The sequence below is a fragment of the Puma concolor genome, chromosome D3 (genome assembly GCF_028749965.1).
Source record: "Puma concolor isolate L17-30 chromosome D3, mPumCon1.1.hap2, whole genome shotgun sequence".
Lineage (NCBI taxonomy): Eukaryota > Metazoa > Chordata > Mammalia > Carnivora > Felidae > Puma > Puma concolor.
In genome coordinates, this window is record NC_141678.1 from 8,335,548 (window position 1) to 8,348,707 (window position 13,160).

The 13,160-nt window shown below is 39.3% G+C and overlaps 1 protein-coding gene across 13 annotated transcripts in view; it reads left to right on the forward strand.

Annotated features, from left to right (window-relative positions):
• IFT81 (intraflagellar transport 81) overlaps window positions 1-13,160 on the forward strand; it is a 217,634-nt gene that overhangs the window by 110,411 nt on the left and 94,063 nt on the right. For 9 of the 13 annotated variants that reach the window (XR_015242216.1, XR_015242218.1, XR_015242219.1 and 6 more), the window contains exons 3-9: window positions 2,683-2,960; window positions 5,795-5,953; window positions 6,473-6,576; window positions 6,981-7,161; window positions 9,272-9,361; window positions 11,455-11,520; window positions 11,833-11,943. Coding sequence is in view for 10 of the 13 variants with exons in the window: in XM_086681634.1 (XP_086537760.1) it covers window positions 5,810-5,953; window positions 6,473-6,576; window positions 6,981-7,161; window positions 9,272-9,361; window positions 11,455-11,520; window positions 11,833-11,943 (696 nt within the window). In the remaining 3 variants the exon portion in view is untranslated. Of the gene's footprint in view, window positions 1-2,682; window positions 2,961-2,990; window positions 3,180-3,252; window positions 3,392-5,794; window positions 5,954-6,472; window positions 6,577-6,980; window positions 7,162-9,271; window positions 9,362-11,454; window positions 11,521-11,832; window positions 11,944-13,160 lie in introns of those variants that run through there. The other 4 variants (XM_086681635.1, XM_025933297.2, XM_086681637.1 and 1 more) reach the window with 3 other exon arrangements.

Consider the following 13,160-nt stretch of genomic DNA (forward strand, 5'->3'; position numbering starts at 1 on the left):
ACTTGACTTTTTGTTTGTTTATTCATTTGTTTTGTTTTTTAGATTCCACATATGAGTGAAATCATATGGTATCTGTCTTTCTGAGTTATTTCGCGTAGCACTACCCTCTAAGTCCATCCTTGTTGCAAGTGGCAAGATCTCATCCTTTTTTATGGCTGTGTGATATCCAGTGTGTGTGTGTGTGTGTGTGTGTGTGTGTGTGTGTGTGTGTGTGTTTTCTTTACCCATTTGTTTATCAATGAACACTTGGGTTGCTTCCATTTCTTGGCTATTATAAATAATGCTGCAATAAACATAGGGATGCATATATCTTTGGGATTAGTGTGAATTATACACTTTAAATGGGTGAATTGGGGGCGCTTGTGTGGCTTAGTTGGTTAAGCATCCAATTTCAGCTCAGGTCATGATCTTATGTTTGCAATTTCAAGCCCCGCATCGGGCTCTGCTGTCAGTGCAGAGCCCACTTCAGATCCTCTGTCCCCTCTCTCTCTGCCCCTTCTCTGCTCTCTCTCTCTCTCTCTCTCTCTCAATAAACTTTAAAAAATAAATAAATAAAATAGGGGTGCCTGGCTGGCCTAGTCAGTTAAGCATCTGACTCTTGGTTTTAGCTCAGATCATGATCTCACGGTTCGTGGGTTTGAGCCCTGTGTCAGGCTGTGCACTGGCAGTCTCCTGGGATTCTCTGTCTCCTTCTCTCTCTGTCCTTCCCCAGATCACACTGTCTCTGTCTCTCTCAAAATAAATAAATAAACTTTAAAATTTTTAAATTAGTTAATTAATTAAATGGGTGAATTGTATGTATGTGAATTATACCTTAATGAAATTTTTTTTTTTTTAAATATAGAGTCAGGGTAGGGGTGGAAATCTTTCAGAAATACTGTCTCATATAACTGGGCATCCCCTCAGCTATTAAAAATGTTTGATACAGGGGTGCCTGGGTGGCTCGGTCAGTTAATCATCCTACTTTGGCTCAGGTCGTGGTCTCATGGTTCATGAGTTTGAGCCCCATATCAGGCTGTCTGCTGTCAGCGTGGAGCCCACTTCAGATCCTCTGTCTCCCTCTTTCTTTGCCCCTCCCCCACTCGCATGCAGGTGCACTTTCATTCTATCTTTCTCTCAAAAATAAACATCAAAAAATTATTAAAATGCTTTAAAAATGCCAAATATAGTTCAGCCAAGAGGCATCTTTGGAGGTTTACAAGGAAGACTCAATATAGCATCTAAGAGGAAAAAAAAGTCTTCATGTGGGTGGCTTGACTTGGTATGTTATCAGCCTTCAGTGGTGTGGAATTATTGCTGAGAAGTTCCTCTTGGGCTCTTCAATGAATCCATTCAAGGTTTTATCTTAAATGAATCAGAGGGTGGTAGCAAGCCTTCCTTTGGCCTGTATCTAGGCCCTATAGATAGGCAGACACCTAATATAAGCTGGCTCCTCTATGTTCTCTCTTTTCTTGCTTCAAGTTGGAATATAAGCTTCTCAGTATATGGATCCGGGAAGTAGGCTGACTGGCCTCAAATTCTTTCTTGTGTTCCAGAGCAACTACATTAAGTATAGAATCCATTCAAGTTTGAGTGCAGAGTGGATTGCATTACTTACTTGAATTTACCCAGGATTGCATTCTCATAACTGAAAAGTATAGTGTTTCTATAATAGCTGCAACAGGCAGAGGAGGAACTAAAAACTACTTGATAAACCACTCTTCTCTTTCTATAGCCTACATCTGTAGACTCTACAGAAGGAATAAATCTAACCATCTCATTTTTTTTTTTTTTTTAAGTAGGGGAAAAAAGGTAAAATGTCCTTAGCTCTTCCAATGCCAGGCACTGTTCTAATCACTTTCCTTTTATTAACTCAATCCTCACATCAGCCTTTTGAGGAAGGTGTTTTTAGAGCCACATTTTATAGACAGATGAGGAAAGTTCTGAAAGGTGAAGGCACAAAATGGCAGACCCAGTTTTCAAATCCAGCTCGCCCAGAGAATCACCAATACGCCGACCAGGATCAATTAATTATGCAATCCCTATGCAGAATCTTTTGTTTTACCAAAGTTATTTAAATTATTTAATTTTTCAAGGTTTGAAGTGTTACCTCCTCCAACTCCTCATGAGCACCTGTGAGCCAGGATGGGTCTTTGTTTTCTTCCAGCCGCCCCACAGGATGCCTCTGCTTGATAGTTCAATAGTCAGAAGGCAGCCAGCAATGGATTCGTCTTGAAATATTCTGTTCCCTCTGCCGGAAAAAAATATCCCCTTTCCCAATTGGCTAATTTTCACTGGTCCTTAAACATCATTTTTACTGATGGAAACTTTCCTAAGAGTATCGTCCGTACAGCCCCAAATAATCTTGGGATACTTCATCTGGGTCCCCCCATCTTTGGGTCCTTTTGTGATAGCATTTATCATAGTAGTATCAGAGTTGCCTTTAAATTGTTTCTATCTGCCCTTGAAGACAGGACCCTCATAGTCCTGGCTTCCTTTGCATCCCCAGCAGCTAGCACAGGGCCAGGCATATAGGAGATGCCTAATATGGAAGTTGTTCCTTTTGTTTGTTTGTTTTATTTTTCTCTAAGACTGATGCTAAATCTGTAGTTGGTTTTTTCCAAGACGTTTGAACAGGCAACTACATTTTCAGGGCATGAGGAATTCAATTTTTTTTTCTTCCTCTCATATTTTCCTTGCCAGCTGACATCACGAAGTACAGTGCTCTCCAGTCCTCGCCCTGGCTCAGGACCCGTGAACCCACTTTGCACGTGGGCCGGGCACGCCACTTTTCCCAGTCAGGGACCTGGGCCCCAGCGCGCGTCCCGGAGGGCCCCGCGGAAATGCCCTGGCCCACCCGCCGGAAGTGACGTAACGCCACGTCCTAGCAACCGTTGCCAAGGAGCTCGTCTCTAGGAACCCACTAGAGCCTGGATGCCTCCTGCGGGGGGAAAAAAGTGGTTTCTTGACGAGAATTTGAGGTAACCTCGCCAACCCGCGCTCGGAAACTCCCCTAAGCCCCCCAAAGGAAAAGAACTCCCTCCTCCTCCTCCTCCCCCTTCCCAGTGCAGCACCTCGCCAATGGAGGGTCGCAGCGGTTAAGCCCCCAACGCCGGGGTCTGTGCCTGCCGAGCCTCGCGGGGGTCCAGGCCGCTCCCAATGGGCTGAGCAGTCGGGGAGCCCAGATTACCCGCAGCGAGGTGCCTGGGTCCGATGTGGGGTCCCCTGTCCTGTTTCCCAAGCCCCGGGGGCGGGGGAGGGGGAACACTATTTTGGGGAATCCTAGGAGGCTGCCGGTCCAGCGCTCGTGCCAGCCTGGGACCAGGGCAGTGTCGTTTCTGTCCCGAGTTGTGCCAGATAAACGCACGTCCTGGTTTTAATTCCACCCCCACCCCCTTGGGCTCTTATGTGGGTAAGTGCTTGTGAATTAGTGTGGCGACTTTCCGCTGGCAGAGGGAGAGTAATTGCTTTTGCTAATTTTAGAGCTCAGAGCCCACTGGGCATAGACAACCTACCTGTTCAGTACATCTTTGTCCTCAGCGGGTGACCACCTGAAAGCTGGTGGGCAACCAGGGGGGAACCCAACTACCTTTTTTTCCTCTCGTGGTAACATTGTACTCGTTTTTCCAAATGATTTGTGTTTCTGAAAGGGAAGAGAAGTATATGTGTGTGTATATATGTTATATACTATATATACATAATTTCTAAATCATTAAAATTAAGTAAATATGTGTGTGAAGATTAGGACATGGACTTTTACTTAAAACACTTTTAACAATGAAAAAGTTGCATCTCCAGTGTGGATTCTTACTTGATTTACGTAAAAGTTTTCCTTTTATGGATTGAGGGGCACCTCAAAATTTTAAACCTCATTATCTTTTCTGTCTTTTGACTTACTTTTAAACAATAATAATCCTTTACTCATAATTTTATTATAATTATGGAGAAATCATAATATCTTTACGTTTGATGTTTTCCAAATATCCAGCTCCACCAATTAAAAAGAATCTATTTTAGAGCAAAATGCAGGCAGCCCCAACTTTGATAAAATAGCATCTATTCATTTCATAGTTAAAAACTGTTAAGGAACACTGAAGTAGTTCTTTCTGTATTTCTTTTTTTAGCAGTTCATTTTTTAATTCATTTTTAAAATTGCTAGTTTAAAAAATTGCCTGCCTGCAAAATTTCTACCATTCCTGCCCCTACTAAACAAGTGATATCTTCATGCAGGGAACACTAGGAACCTTGGTAAAGCCATTTCAGCTGTTAAATAATCAAATATTTAACCTTTTAAAAGTTATAATCACCACCAACCTACTCATGAGTGTGTGTGTGTGTGTGTGTGTGTGTGTGTGTGTGTGTGTGTGTGTGTGTTTTCCTGGCCTTGGGCCTGTGAATACATTTATTCAGTCTATGGAAAGAAGTCACTGTTTTGATGCAGTGGGTATTCACAGATGGAATTAGGCACAGATATGTCCTTATGGAATTTATAGTTTAGTAAAGAAGAGAAAATGTACATAAATAATTAGTATAAAACAGAAAAGTAACTGTAAGAAAGCGGTGCAGATAAAGTGTGATTAACTTGGAGGTCAGGGACTGCTGTTATTCTGACACAGAACATGGGAGATAGAGAATGACTTCCTGGAGGAACGTGCATTTGGAGGGCAGGGCTTGAAAGACTTAGGATTTGCACCTGTGGAGATCAGGCAAGGAACAGGCTTTCTGGGCAAGAAAACAGATCAGCTGAAGGCAGATGTGGAAAAACTAGGGAGCAGTGACTAATTTCAGTCCGGTGAAGTTTAAAAGAGTGAAAGGTAACAATTTGGAAATAAAGTTGGGAAAGCTAAATTGAGCTAGATCTTAAAGAGTCTCGAAATCCAAGAAATTTGGACTTTGTGAGCAATGAAAATCATACAGATGATTTGGAATAGAAGCGGGGGCCAGAAAACTTGAGGCTGTTACCTTATTGAAGACACAAGGAAACATAGGCCTGAATTACTCAAGGGTGGCAGAGTCGATGATGGTGAAGAGTGCTTGGTGGAGGAAACCAGAACAAAACCAAAGAGAGCATACCTAGGCTAAAGCTTGCGGCATCAGTTGGGTGTGGCTGTGCACAAATGGGTGCCCAGGGTTGCCAGATCTTATTTTGACCAGAAATTAGGTGTCTGGATTTTAATGTAAAAAAATCGCCCAATTTTTAAGCATGGGCTGCTAATTAAAACAAAATTAGAAGCATGTCTGTAGCCTAACAAATCTTTACCCCTGGGTAGTTGTGGAGCTGAGTGGAAGAGATGTTAATATAGGTGGAATTTATTACTCATTTGTCCATATTAATTCAATGTTAACTCAGATGATTGCTATCATACCAGATGCATATATAAAAACATTTGGTATTAAATATTAACAGTATGTACTGTAACATTCATAATAAAGTCTTCATATTCTGATTTCTTTCAGCAAAACAACCCTTTTCTTTTTTTCAACTTTTTTTATTTATTTTTGGGACAGAGGGAGACAGAGCATAAACGGGGGAGGGGGCAGAGAGAGAGGGAGACACAGAATCGGAAACAGGCTCCGAGCCATCAGCCCAGAGCCTAACGCGGGGCTCGAACTCACGGACCGCGAGATCGTGACCTGGCTGAAGTCGGACGCTTAACCGACTGCACCACCCAGGCGCCCCCAAAACAACCCTTTTCTTAGCATTTTGTGTACTATGTAGAATTATACTTTTCATGCCTACCTCCTATAAACTTAATACTGATTTTTTTCCAGAATGTTTATAACAAGTATTAAGGAATTTTATCTCTATTTTTAGTTATAAGACCTAATTATGAGCGATCAAATCAAATTCATTGTGGACAATCTCAATAAGGAGCCTTTTAGGAAGAACTATAATTTAATAACATTTGATTCCCTGGAGCCAATGCAACTATTGCAAATTCTCAATGATGTTCTGGCTGAGATTGACCCAAAGGTAAGAGTTTTTCTTGTGATGAAAAGGGTAGCAGGAAAGCCAGTTTCTGCCTGTAAGTATCTGTGAGTCTTGGGCAATTTATTTAACCTCTGGGCCTTATTTTCCATGCCTGTAAAGTAAAAATAAATGATCTTTAAGGTTTCTCTACTAACTTAATAATTAAATTACCTACTTGTACCTTATTTAGAAATGATTTCTCTACTTCAAACAGAAATAGATTTGGTCTTGGAATGAAAATGCTTTTACAAAAGGTTTTATTGTATTGCAAGTTAGTTCATGTTTCTTATACACTGGTCTTTCCACTGGATACTTTTTGAGCTTGACATTCTTAATACGAATCCTGATCTGACTTGTATGTACCCTCACTTGGAATCTGGGGGCCTCCATACTTCATCTGTTTTATGAAGCGTCCATTGTACCTGTTATGCTCTAGCAGAACAATTTTGTCAATGAGTTTAAATATCGTTCTTTGTTAGATATACAACAATAACATGTTTTTTCAATTTCTTTATTTGTTAGCAAGTTGTTGATATCAGAGAGGAGATGCCAGAGCATACAGCCAAAAGGATGTTGAGCCTTCTTGGTATCCTTAAATACAAACCTCCAGGAAATGCTACAGACATGTAAGAATCTGATCACATGTTGCTTTCTTAAAGCTATGCTTTAATATCCAAACCTTCATAGTCTACAGTCAGAATTTCTAAGTTATACCCAGTCTCCTTTAGTCAATGACTTCAGAATATCACTGAATATCAAAATAATCTTGAACTTTTAATATTATTTTGTCATGGAGAGTCTTAAGTGGGTCATTTTCCCCCTAATCAAACAAGTCAGGCAAATCTATTCCATTTTATCATTTATCCGTTATCTGCCCTTTTAGGTAGAAACAATAATTTAAACCTGCCCAGTCAATAAAGCATTAAGGCTGACTATACCAATTTACGGCTCCAATACAACCTCCCTGTGTAGTCCAGTGATATACTAAAGGTCTAATTTTATGTTTATTGTTGATATTTTCTTTTTGTAGGAGTACCTTTCGTCAGGGTCTGGTGATTGGAAGTAAACCTGTAATTTACCCAGTGCTCCACTGGCTTCTTCAGAGGACTAATGAACTGAAGAAAAGAGCATATTTAGCTCGTTTTTTAATAAAACTTGAGGTACCAAGTGAGTTTCTTCAGGACGAAACAGTGGCTGATACCAATAAACAGGTATACAATACACAAATGGCACTTTTAAACTATCTGTAATGGATGTCAATGTGCACATGTTTAAATACTTGTTAATCTCTCTCTAGCTTACTTCTCTGTATTTCCAGGTGGCACCAAAAGGTAAAATAGTTATTAGTAATGTTCAGCTGCAATCATGTATGAAAATACTGACTTTTGCACACAAATACCATTTCAGTGATAGAAAAAAATCATGAAATTAGGATTTTAAAGTAATTTATTAAGAATTGTGGGTCAATAGGGTTTTAGGTTTGGGATTGTAGAGTACTTTCCTGATCAATTAGGTGACTATTAGAATTTGTCATCCAAGTCAGCGAGAAAGGAACTATCATAATAATTGGGCAAAAGTATAGATTGACACTATCCCAGACAAATCAGGATATGCGAGCCCCTGAGAGGATTGTGTATAGGCAAAGAAGCTAGGTTTGAGACCTCAAAGGACTTCCCAGTCAGGCAGAAGGTAGAGAAAGGACTAGGAGTTTGAAATTTCAGTGTACTTTCCTTCTAGAGTTTTAGGATATTGGGTTCTGGCCTTACAGTCTTAAAGCTCTTGACTACTAAGGATTCTGGCTGATCTGGCTCTTGGTCCTGGGATTTCAAAGCACATCGCTGATCAAAGACCATGGAAAGAGAGGATTCAAGCTTAAGATTTCAAAGGACTTTGATTTCTAAAAGGTGTCTCAGTTTAGCACTTTGTGCTTTTATTCTATGCTATGTACATAGACTGATTTGTGCCAGTTTGTTGTGAATAGTTTGTCAGTCTTTCTCTCCCAACAGATTATGAGGTCTGTGAAGACAGATATCCTGTCTTATCCATCTTTGTTTTCCTCCAGGGTTTTGTAGAGTTGCTTCTATACAGCATGTACTCAAAATTGGGATTGAATCAAAGCAATAAAAACTAAATGTTTCTTCATCCATGTTTTGTTATTTTGGATTGTCATGGCAGTCATTCAAAACAGAGTCAATATTGATCTCTTAAGACATTTTGGGGATTGAAAAGTTTATGTAAATAATCATGTCAAATGTTATAGTAGATACCTTGGGAGAAATACAGCAGAATGAGACCACTCCAACCCCTACATTTGAAGGCTTTACATAATGTAGGAAATGGAGAAGCATAAATGTGAAATATTTTCTCCTCCCTACCCCTACCCACCCCCATCAATAAACTTGATTAAAACTAATTCCCCTGGAGGAAGTTTATTAATAGTTTTTACTAAATCTGTCCATATAATTCATGGAAGAATTAGTGATAATAAAGACATGTTTGTTCTTGAAGCATATCTGAGATATATATATAAAATGGCTTATATACTTAGCCTGTCATTTAGCACAGACCCTAATAAAAAATGCACATTTTCTTCCTGAATGGAGAGTTTTAGAAAAATGATTTACAGATTTGTAGGATATTATCAGTCAGGAAAAATATTATTAATTTTCTGTCATTGCTCACAAAAAATACTATTTTTAAAGAATTTTGGATAAGAGTTGTGATTTTTTTCATTCATTCCACTACTTTTTATTGAATATCTATATCAGTTATGCACCATGCTAGGTCCCAGGGATACATAATTGTACAGGATCAATAGGATTCTTGTCCTCCTAACTCTCCTTGTCTAATGGTGGGAGAGAGATAAGTAGCTAGACAATTATAATTTTACATGCTATTTACTCTGGAATCATGACACTCTGATCTAGATAGGTATAGGGCTAGAGAAGTCTTCTCTGAAGATGGTGTTATCTATGCTGAGACCTGACAGATGATGAGCTGAAATTATCCAAGTAAGGAAGTCATAGAGTGTTCTCAGAGGAAATAGGGTGTGCAGACTGGAGATGAGAACCAAGAATATTCCAAAGATTTAAAGATCACCATAGTTGGATGATGTGAGTTAGGGAAGTAACCAGAAAGGAAGCTGGAGAAGTACTTAGTGACCAGATCTTATATACCTACTTTTTTTATATCTTATATGAAAGTGTTTTTAATGCCATTCTATAATGGTTTAAGTAATCACTATAAGTTAATGAATAACCTGATTAAGAAAAGCCTATTGGATCTAGTCATTAATTTATAATTTTTTAACTTATCTTTTAGTATGAAGAGCTGATGGAAGCCTTTAAAACTTTGCATAAAGAATGTGAGCAACTCAAGACATCTGGATTTTCTACAGCAGAAATAAGAAGGGTAAAGAAAAGAAAATACAGTAATATTTAAAAAAAAATTTTTTTAATGTTTATTTATTTTTGAGACAGAGACAGAGCATGAGCAGGGGAGGGACAGAGAGAGAAGGAGACACAGAATCCGAAGCAAGCTCCAGCTTCTGAGCTTTCACCACAGAGCCTGATGTGGGGCTCAAACTCATGAACTGTGAGATCATGATCTGAGCCGACATCGGACGCTTAACCAAATGAGCCACCTAGGTGCCCCTTAGGACTTTTGGTACATGTTACTTAACATTCTCCAAAAAAATTTTTAACATTCTCAACCAGGCATGGAAACAATAGAAGTTGCTTCCTCAGGGAGGCTTTCCCTGATCTCCTACATGAATTAGTTCCCCCAATTCTTTTTGTTTTATCACACTTACCAGACTTAGGATTACTTGGATGTCTGTCTTCCCAACTATTTTTATGCCCTATGAGGGCAAGGACCATGTCTGTATTTCTTGTTCACCACTCTACCCCAGTGTCTATCACAGTGCCCCGTACATGGTAGTTTCTTAGTGAGAGCTTGCTGAGTATATTCGAAATGAAAGATGAACTCATATTAATGGGAGAGAAAGATCCATAAGTAGGATACTTATAGTATGAAGGAAGAATGATAGACCTTCATCCACTCTTCCTCCATTATGTCATGTGAGTAAACTGAAATGATAAAAAACCGAGAGTCTGTCATTTTAATTTCACTATTACCAGGGTGTTTTTGAACATATTCTTTGTAGAAAATATGGTAAGCAAGATAGAAATTAATTCACTTATAATCCCACACTGTATAGATAACTACTATTGACATTTTAGTGAATATATTTAAATATTTTTCTTCATATTGTGCTATATATAAATGTTGTAATCTGCTTCTTTCAAGTAATGTCATATCGTGACTTTTTCTGTCATTAAACATTCTTCTGCACCATTTTTAATTTTTTTTTTTCAACGTTTTTATTTATTTTTGGGACAGAGAGAGACAGAGCATGAACGGGGGAGGGGCAGAGAGAGAGGGAGACACAGAATCGGAAACAGGCTCCAGGCTCCGAGCCATCAGCCCAGAGCCTGACGCGGGGCTCGAACTCACGGACCGCGAGATCGTGACCTGGCTGAAGTCGGACGCTTAACCGACTGCGCCACCCAGGCGCCCCTCTTCTGCACCATTTTTAATGACTTTCATTGTATCGTGCCATAGTTTACTTAAAAATCTTCAGACATTTGGATAATTTACAAATTTTAGATATAATTAGCATCTGTAAAACTCCTCATAGAGAAGTCTTTGGCCTTCCATGAATATTTTATTAGGAAAAATTCCCAGACATGGAATTATCAGGCTAGATGGTATATATGTTTATTTTAAGACTGTTGATATTGTTCTTCAATACAATGCCACCAGGAATGAGTAAGAGTGCCTATATCCTCAGATCCTGTGAATGCTGACTAGTGTGTCTGTTTTTCTCTTTAGTATTACTGTGATGGTTAGGCTATTCATTCTTTAGGTTTAGGAAGGAATTTTTGTTTGTTTTCACTTGCAAATATTATGGAGCTGTTTAACAGGAAGGTGGTTTATTTTTGAAGCCTTAATTTTTAGGAAGGGAATTGGTTAAGTGACAAAACCAGATGCAAATTTATGTCTTGAAAACACCATAGTCTTAAAAATAATTTTGATGGAAAATTGGCAGAATATATAGTTTGGTATTTAACAGAGCAGATGGGATGTCAGCAGCTGTTGTTCATGTTTTTAGACCTGCACACTTTCCATCATAGAAGACTTTTGAAAAATCATGTGCCCATATTTGGAATCAGAGCACAAATGTGCTGGTTGGCAGCTTTACCTTGCTACGTTATAACCTGTTTTATTTGCTTTTCTAAATGAACACCAAGCTGCCAAATAAATTACCCTGCATAAAGAACCCTGGGGAGAAATAAAAATGCCCTTTATCCAAAAGAGGATCTTTGTTCCTTAATTCTCTGGTTATATGTAGTGAAAACGGTCAATGCACAATCATATGACAACTTTATTTGAATTCTACAAAGAATACTTTTCCTTATAATGTCTCCTTGACTACTTTTTAGGATATCAGTGCAATGGAGGATGAAAAGGATCAGCTCATTAAGAGAGTTGAACGTTTGAAGAAAAGGGTAAGGCAAGAATTAGCACTGTGAGACTTTGGCCCCAAGTCCCAAGCACTTGCACAGATTCAGGAATGAAAATGAAGATTAAGCAAGGCATGGGTGTACATCTGAGGATGGACTCAAATAACACTGACAGAAAGGGAATCTCCCCAGGCAGTAGCCCAGAACTTTTAAGACCTGGAGTCTGGAACGTTACTGTCATCTCTAGGGAGTACTGTTTGCCAAAAGGAAATGATAAGTGGATGTCTGAGTCACATGACATGCTAATTTCTTTCTTAAACTTGACAGTAACATGTACTACTTATTCCTTTACTGTAGGTGGAGACAGTTCAGAATCATCAACGGATGCTTAAAATAGCAAGGCAACTTCGAGTTGAAAAAGAGAGAGAAGAATTTCTTGCACAACAGAAACAGGAACAAAAGAATCAGGTATCCTCACAAAAGTTTATATTCTTATGGTGAAAGAAATAGTTCCTTTTGGTTATCCAAATGTAAAGAAAAAAGAATTCTAGATTGTGGAAGTTCATGTTTCCTTTTGTTAATGTGATGGAATACTTCTTCAAAGGATTTTGTGTCACCAGTAACAATAATGCTACTTTTTAGGTTCAGTACCCAGTGTATATCTGTATACTACCTTCTAGCTTGTGCTTAACTCATGTTGAGCCAACATCACAGAGCATTCATCATAATGTTAAGCATTAAGATTAACGGCTGATAAAACTTCCAGAATCTCCAAAGGGTGTCCTGAGATTCGGGGCCTATGAGAACATCCATTTTATTCCACCGATCACAGTATCCACTACTAGACTTTATTCCAGTGGCGAATAAGCAAATCATGAAAAGGTGCAAAATCACCCACATTCCACATTTTTAGACTTTGCCTTAAAGAAAAAATAATTCGGCTAGAAAAGATTATTTTTACTTTATTAAAAATTTGTTTTAGGGGCACCTGGGTGGCTCAGTCGGTTGAGCATCCGACTTCAGCTTAGGTCATGATCTCACGGTCTGTGAGTTCGAGCCCTGCGTCAGGCTCTGTGCTGACAGCTCGGTCTGGAGCCTGCTTTGGATTCTGTGTCTCCCTCTGTGCCCCTCCCCCGCTCATGTTCTGCCTCTCTCTCTCTGTCAAAAATAAATAAACATTTAAAAAAAATTTTTTTTTAAATTTGTCTTAAAACTGAGTAGACTAGGGGCACCTGGGTGGCTCAGTCAGTTGAGCATCCGACTTTGGCTTAGGTCACGATCTCACAGTTGGTGGGTTCGAGCCCCATGTTGGGCTCTGTGCTTACAGCTCAGAACCTGGATCCTGCTTTGGATTCTGTGTCTCCCTCTCTCTCTGCCCCTCCCCTGCTCATACTCTGTCTCTGTCTGTCTCTCAAAGGTGAATAAATGTTAAAAAAAATTTAAAAACTGAGTAGACTATACATTAAAAATACACTTTGAAACAGCTCCATTTCCTACTCAATGAGATGTTTGGCTCTTTTGGAACTTGATTTGGCATCATGGTAGTTCCACTGTACTAATAAGCTGCATTGCTTGGTCCCTGAATGGTCACCTGGCATCAGTGTCTGAGACACTGAGAGAGACAGAGAGAAAGAGAGAGCAAGAGCGCTCAGTGTGGGGCCTGATGCGTGGCTCAATCTCACAAC